This window comes from Mus pahari, chromosome 6, assembly GCF_900095145.1.
Source record: "Mus pahari chromosome 6, PAHARI_EIJ_v1.1, whole genome shotgun sequence".
Classification (NCBI taxonomy): domain Eukaryota; kingdom Metazoa; phylum Chordata; class Mammalia; order Rodentia; family Muridae; genus Mus; species Mus pahari.
The window spans coordinates 99,957,890-99,966,011 of NC_034595.1; the positions used below are offsets into that span (position 1 = coordinate 99,957,890).

The following is an 8,122-nucleotide window of genomic DNA, read 5'->3' on the forward strand; positions in this document are numbered from 1 at the left end:
TTTTGCATCAAGTGGAAAACCCAAGTTACCCCAGTTTGCTGAGCTAAGGTGGGAGGGAGCTTTGGAGCACCGCCCTTAGCCAGTGTCCTGACTCCCAGCAGGGCGGGGTAAGCAGGACTTGGAACAGGTGACTTACTGTACGGCTGCGGAGTGAGGTGAGGGGGCTGGACAGGAACCACTGGGGCAGCTGGGCCCAGGGGTGAAGGCTCGTCGGCAGCAGTGCCCGACTGCTGGAAAGCCAGGTCAATCTCTTCGTCTGTCAGCCCTAGAGAGAAGAGCAGAGGACTCTCGTGAGTATCTCTTGCCAGCGACCACCCCCAGCAAAATCTTCCTTTGCAAGCAGGCCCTGACGGCCACAGAGCGCCTTGCATTTGAGTGTGCTGCCTCCTCGATTTCGGATTCTTGGGAACCTCTCTCCGTCGCAATTTAACCTTAAGCGACAGAATATTAGCCTCAACACTGCTTCCAAATGTGGCTCATTCAATTTCCTTAATTTATCCTTGAGTTTATTGCTGCTTTTGAAGTCGCTCCGTACTGCAATTCTCCATTCTTCCCCCGAAAACAGATACCATCAACTGCAAATGTGGCTCATTTTAATCTGTAATGGTGTTAAAAAAAGAGGGGAAAAAACTAACAATAATGCACGAAAACAGACAGGGAAACAAAAAACTAATTATTGGGTGAGACGACTAATTAGTCTAGATCGTTTCCGAAGACGGGAATAATTTGCTTTATTTTATGACAAATGCAGAAATAAAAAGAAAAATCAGGACTGACTGTGATTAGTATGAATGGGATATAGAATGTAAAGAAGAAAATAAAACAAGAAAACAGATCAAAATGAGACCAGGCCCACGCTTTTGGATGACTATTGCTCCAGCCTATCCCAGGCTGCCTGGATCGCCTTTGGCTAGTTCCCCCCACCCCACCCCACCTCCCTTTTTAATCCTCTGCCGCTCTAAACTACACTGCACACAGGGCATCAGGAAATCACAGGGCGCCATCTGCAGTGGTTATAGCATGTGGAAAGGATTTGCCAAGCAGGAAGGGAGAGCCAGTGAAAGTCCAGGCTCCTAACCTAGCAAGCTGGGAGCAGAGAGGTGTTCAGAGGGCCTGAGGCCGACTGGGTGACCGATGGTAAAGGAGGAGGGCTCCGTAGGACTGAAGTGTAGAGCCCAGGTTTGCAACAAGATTCCTACAGGGCCCACTCGGGAAGTAATGATGTATACAAAGAGATCTACTGCTGAGGGTGAAAGCAGGTGAGAGGTCACTGCTAGCATGCAGAAGACAACTCAAGCTGGTCCAGGCTGTTCCGGGAATCCCAATATCCAGTAGAGCCACACACAGAGCTTTTAAACCGAGGCCAAGAGCTTTTCCACATCTGGGCGGCAGCTCTCCATTAGAGGCCCACAGCACAGTATACTTGCCCCTGGGGGTGGATGAAGTACAAGGCAGTTCTGAGGATCAGCATCTTCAAAGTGTGGGGCCTCGCACTCTGTGCCTGGGGGCTAATACATGGTGTACATTAATGCTTTAGAGCACAGCTCGGCCCTGTACCATATTGGCCTGAGTCGACGCTAGCCATCCCTCAGACTTTTCATGCCCCACTGCAAATGGTCAAGGGAGTGCCTCAACTATGCAAAATGGCCCTTCACCTCTCTCCTTTCACAAGGAGCAGCACTTCCTCTTCACACACAGGAGCCAGACAGAAAGAAGCAAGCAAGCCCTGCCTGCCCTGGGTCGTGGGTCAGCATTCACCCAGCCAGAGGGAGGGAGGGCAGGCGATAGAGCAACAGAGCATCCCAGGCTACTCGGGACAAGGGCATCCCCACTTCTTGCACAGCTTGCCCCAAATGGGCTGCACTTCTCGTCGTTTCTTCTCCCCAGAGAAGGAGTAGGGCAGACAGATGGGCCAGGTAAAACTGAGGACACAGCTCCCTAGAGCCTGTGCCTCTTGGGCTCGGTCGCTTGTCAGTCACTGCTGATGGCTCTTCCTAAATAGGAAGGGGCACTCCTCTCCAAGCCAGGAAGGAGGACGGTGCTTTTCCCAGTCCACTGCAGAGGATAGGAAGCAGCATCTGCGACGTCAGCACAGGCTGCTGGTCACTGGTACACCACGGGATTCTCTAAACCTGGTGGATCATGTGCCTTGTCAGCTGCTGGCTGCAAATGAGGATAATTCTCCCAAAAGGAGCATTCAGTTGCATTCTCATTTCCCTTCTGGCTCTTTCAAATATAAACAAGTACGATAATGCTTAACGCTGGGGAAATATACAGCAAGTTACAGGCTGTGCCTCGGCCTCGCGAGCTGGCGCTGGTTAAAGGAACAGGACCTTGTGCCGGCTGTTCTGCCCTCTGCCCCGTGCTTTTACCAAGACTATTCTAATAAAACCCAGCATGCATTCCCTCAGCCGAGGCCACCAGTGAGGTGATGGTTCCAATGCCATCGGCACTTCCTTCTGGGCTCTTTCTTTTCATTTGGTGCTATAACTCTACACTGGCTGGAAGTCCAATATACCTAGTTCTCCAAAAAAGTCAGGGGCTTGATTTGATTTCAATAAATGAGTCATTTTTCTTAAGAAAGAAGGGGGGAGAACACATAATTTTGGAGTGTTACCCTAACCATTTCCTAAGGTGGGGGTGAAGGCTGTCTAGATCCAACTTGTCTTGGAGAACAGAGGCAACCAGAGTTACAAGCATCAGACAGCAACTTCACTCTCATGTCTGTCAAGGTTTAGAGGAGGACTAAACTCCTTTCTCCCATGGCACCCTGGACCCCAGCTGTGGATAAGAGCCAATGCTAGTTCCTGTGGATATAGAAACATGGGCTACAGACAACCTGGGTCGGACCTACAAATGGTAACTGGACGATATTTCAACAACGCCAGAGTGATAAGCATGGTGCGTCCTCACCTTCGCCTCACCCCAGACATTCCTCACAGAGCAGTGCCGTGCTTCCCTGAGAGTTCTCAGTCAGACAGCAGTGGACACTATTTACAGAGCTAAGTGGAGGAAGACCAAGTCGGGGTCAGTCACTTCTCTCTGGATCAAGACTCATCTACCCAGCCACTGGCTCCTGGTCCAGAGAGGACCCTACCTCTGTGATAAACTGTTGCCACAGGACCCATGCATAAACATCCAGATGTCCTACCCCCGTCTTTCCTACCCAGCCCGCAAGATAAACAATGCAGATCTTTGATTGAGACCTTGCAGAATCCAAAAGGTTAAAAGGAATAATAAAGGAAACTGCCAATTGTAAGTGAATTATATTTGGCTCTGAAAGCCAAGGAAGGCACAGGCTATATTATAAAGGCATCTCTCTGCAGTGTTTACCATCACCCTGACTAATGTAGACCTTTTTTGTTGTTGTTGTTTTAAATAATCTCATGCAAATTAGACACACACACTTCCTTCCAGTTGATTGCTATCTGTGAGGAATAATCTAATCGCAAAGGGACTGAGCAATGGCTGGGCAGAACAGGGAGCAGAGCAGGAGGCAAGCAAGCCTTCTGCTCCCTCCCTATCTGCCTTTGGAAGAGTTAGCTCATTCTGATAAGGTTACATTTTCCTCTTAGCTGAAGGGTCGACTGTTGCTATCTGACACCACTAGGACTTGGCATTTTAATCTTCTTCCAGCAATTTCCCTTCCACCATGGGTGATCCTTCTAGAGTTCCCACCCGCCCATCTACTACTAGTAAAGAATAAGTCTAAGGAAGTCCTGCCCACTCACTCTCTCAGGGAAAGAACAAGAGCATTGTTTAGGAGGAAGAGCAGTGGCCAGAGAGAAGTGACTGACCCCCGACCTGGTCTTCCTCCACTTAGCTCTGTAAATAGTGTCCACTGCTGTCTGACTGAGAACTCTCAGGGAAGCACGGCACTGCTCTGTGAGGAATGTCTGGGGTGAGGCGAGGGTGAGGACGCACCACGCTTATCACTCTGGCGTTGTTGAAATATCGTCCAGTTACCAAGGTCCCCAGCAAGCCCTCCAAGGTCCCCAGCACCTTTCCTGTCCCCTTGGTTCACTCCAAACTATTCCCAACATCAGGCAGTTACCACTGCTGCCCCTGTGGAGATTTCTTCTCCCTAGAGGGCTGCATTTAAAAGAACCTTTGCAGTGACGCCATCTGAACTGGGCTCAGGACAGTCCCACCTGCCTATTTTTATCTCCTAGCAGATAAACAGTCTGCTTTCTTTTCCTAAAGGTTTCTATTAGAAAGCAAACAAGAGCCAAAGATGTGTGTGTGTGTGTGTGCATGTATGTGTGTGTGTGCATGTGTGTGCGCGTGTGTGCGCGCGTGTGTGTGCATGTGTGCGCGTGTGTGTGTGCGTGTGTGTGTGTGTGTGCGTGTGTGTGTGTATGCGTGTGTGTGTGCGTGTGTATGATCATGGTACCCATGTCCTTTCCCGGCAGGCTGACGGTTTCCTGTGGGTCTGGCTGCACAACTTCTCAGATCAAGCAACTCCACACTTACTGCAGTGCCTGTTGGGCACAGCTCTGGGTTTGACTCTAGAGGTGAAACAGAAACCTGAAAGATGACAGCAGTGTTCTCTGCATTGTGCGGGGCAAGCGACCAAGACAGAAGGGCTAGGAGTAGTTTGAAAATATGCTAGGCAATGAACCCCAGCCGTACCTTCCAGTCCGGACCAGGCTTTATAATCAAACTGTAGAGAAGAAGAAGGACATGGAGGGGGGTGCACATCCAAGGGCAGCAGCGAAGGGCCCAGAACTCAGATCATCTTCCTCCGTCCACAGCCCCTCCATTTCCGAGTCAACTGAGACGCTGAGACTGAGCAGGGTCACCTCTCTCAGAACACAACTAGTTATCTGCCTGGCACATTCCAGGAGGAGATGAGGCAGGAAGACAGCTGGCTAAAGATATTCCCCAAATTAAAAGAAAAATCAACTCCCTCAGAATGGGCTCAGGGAGGGGAAAGGGAAAAAGTATTCTTATTTTATTAACATTTTGTTGGAACAGTATAGAGTACAATAAGGACTCTTGGAGCCTCTAAAAGTCGTTGGATGACCTGTGGACCCCTATTTCCCAGTGCCTTGTATAAAATTGAATTTTTTAAACATAAATTACACGTAATGACGACACTGTAAAAACTAACAGTAATGGAAAGCTGTGCTGTATTTCATTAGCCTGTATTATTCCGTGCCACCTGATCCAGCCGGGCCTTGTTTATGAGTTAGTGTGCTAGCAGATGCCGATGGAAGCATTTGCTTCGACCTTGCTCTTCTCATTGGGGCATGAAATTACGACGGCAGCACCTTGATATTACAGCCATAAATACAGTAAACTGCAAATTTAAGCCAACGGCTCCTATTGTCTCTGAACATAAAGCTGATCGGTATTTATTTAAAAGGAGAACAAAAAAAATATTATATATCACCTTGTTTATGGGGCCGCCCCACCCACTCTCTTATCCCCTCCCCCAGCTCCCCAACCTGTCTAATCCGCTAGGTTAAAATATTAAGCAAATAAGCCGAAGCTTCCTTCTCTGCTGATAACTATTCCCCAAGCAGCAAGAACCAGTTTTTTAGAAAAACAGTTCTAAATATCACTAGTCTGAATGAAAGTTTTTATGTAAATTGAGCTGGAGGTGGGCTGGCTTTCCGGATCTTGATATTAATGTGTAACTTCAAGAATGGGATAAGAGACTTTCTCCTCTCCTCACATGGCAGGCATCTGTACAACTGAAGGAAAAGTTGCTGCTGATGCCTTGAAACTGATGCTTTCTCAGTATCCTTCTGAAAACTGTTCCAAGACAGCAAAACACTGCCTCCTGCCACCCAGGGAAAGAAAGATATTTACCCACCACGATTGCAATTCTCATCTCAGCGCAAAGCGCTCAGACCTTGCATTAAAACTCGCACCAATCCCTTCCTTATCCCAGTGACCCATAACGACAATATATCCATTAAATATATCAAATGTACAAGAAAACCAAGCAAAGGCGTGAGGACCCTGGTCTCCTGGCAGGCGCCTCTCCCAGTAAATCACCAAGTAAGAAGCCAGTGCACCACGTAGTTCACACTGCCGGCTTACTGAGTCCGAGACCTGGCAGGAGACAAGATGGGACTGCTTTCCCTGTGTCAAGGAAGAGGGTCCTCGAGGAGACAGAGGAGCTATGAACACTCAGCCACAACCAGGTGTGGCGCTCTCAGACATTAGAACATCAGCAGACAAGCTCGAAGTCTCTACCAACACAGAACACAAGAGGACCATTGCAGCGTGAACTAAATGCAAATCGGGGCTTTAATTTCAAAGCAGACAGGCTGGGGTCACAGGGCCTAGAGCCCAGTAGTGCAATGACACAGGCAGATCAACCAAGATCAAAAGTTTCTGTACACTTTTGGCAGGTTATTTCACAAGGCAGATGTACTCCCTTGGAGCCCTAAATTATAGCAGCTATACCAGGCTTAGTGCCTTCACATAAGGAGGGAACTTTCTATAAAATTTACTGAGGGCCTCTGGGGAGCAGTATACCTACTGAACAAGACGGAAGTGAGCTGCCCTCTGTGTTACACAAACTGAGACCTCCATCTGAAAGACTGAGCGAAACTCCAGAAGGCATCCATGATGTCTATTTCTGATCTGTACAGTCTAGAGAGGGCCCCCACTTTCCTGTTAATCCCTCTCTGGCTATATTGAGGAAAAACAAAAAGAAGGGTTACGTTTGATGTCTGCCAACAATTCTGGAGGATTATAGACTGCTACTGTCACAGAGGACGGCCTCTGACATGGAGGGCTTTAGCAACAGGCTGAGGCAGCCTCTTCACAGGCCAGGGGAGGTACAATTATTTACAAGTCCAAGGTGTGGTGAGTTTTTATAAATGTGTGGGAAAAGCCCAAGTAATAAACACGTTAGCAACACTTACACTTACCCAGTCAGAAGAGACTGTGCCAGTTGTTTGCTTTAAAAAAAAAAATAGACTTATTTATTTTATATGCATGGGTGTTTTACCTGAGAGTGTACATGTGTGCCATATGTATGTTCTGCAGAGGTTACAGAGGAGGGCCTGGGAACCACTGGACCTGGAGGTACAGACGCGTGAGAGTCATCTCATCTAAGGCCCTTCATAAGAATGGCCAGTGCTCTGAACCTCTGAGCCAGAGCTTCCAGCTCCTCGTGTGCCTTTGTAAGTCTGCTTTTTATTTTATATGTGCAAGGGTTTTGCCTGGAAGTATGTTTATACCACGTGCACACAGTATACATAGAGCCCAGCAAAAGGCACCGGGGGATCCCAAAATGGACTTACACAATGTTCAAGCCGTACTATCTGCTCAGGAAATTAAACCTGGGTCCTCTGGAAGAGCAGTCAGAGCTCTGGACCACGGAGCCATCTCTCTCCACTCCCTTGTTTGCCTTTTGAACAATAGCAACTTCAGGAGAACAGGAAAACAACAAAACAAAACCCCCCCCCCCAAAAAAAAAAAAAAACAAAAAAACCCCTTGAAGTTCTGGTGGGGGTGTCTATCCCATTCTCTCTCCCTTCCTCCATCCCTCCTTTTTATTTACAGATGAAGAAAAAACAAACACATGAACAAAAACCCCACAGAAGCCAGCCATGGTGACTTTAATCCCTATACTAGGGAGGTAGAGACAGGTGACAGTTGATGCCAGCCTGGTCTGCACAGCAAGTTCCAGCCAAGGCTACATACTGAGGTCACCTCACAGAGTGACAGGAGGAGTGACTCACCTATCCTCACTCGCACCCAACCCTGTATGGGGCTTGCCACAGCACTCCAGGGTGAGGGAACACCCTGGAGAGCCTGACACAGCACATCTTCAACAGCAAAGTCTTAGAACAAATTCCCCCAAAAGAGGAAAAGTAAAAAGGATAGTCAGGACACAAGACCTGTATACTGATCAAGGTTCTTAGTTTCAGCCAGACAGCGCAAGAAGTGCCAGGAGCAAGCACAGTTGCCCATCACAGGTAAGGATGACACACTGTATTTTCTCAAGGTGGAAGAGATGACATTGAATGCTTTCACTATAAAGAGGGGACAGAGGAGTTACTGTGATCTGAACATTACGCAATACACAAACATTTAAAAATACAATGTGAGGGGGCTGGAGAGATGGCTCAGCAGTTAAGAGCACCGACTGCTCTTC

At 48.2% G+C, this 8,122-nt stretch overlaps 1 protein-coding gene across 1 annotated transcript in view; it reads right to left on the bottom strand.

Annotated features, from left to right (window-relative positions):
* Positions 1-8,122, bottom strand: part of Pex14 (peroxisomal biogenesis factor 14) — a 137,107-nt gene that overhangs the window by 23,359 nt on the left and 105,626 nt on the right. Inside the window, exon 4 of the mRNA XM_021200296.2 lies at positions 137-265. Coding sequence (XP_021055955.1) covers positions 137-265 — 129 coding nt within the window. The remainder of the gene's footprint in view (positions 1-136; positions 266-8,122) is intronic.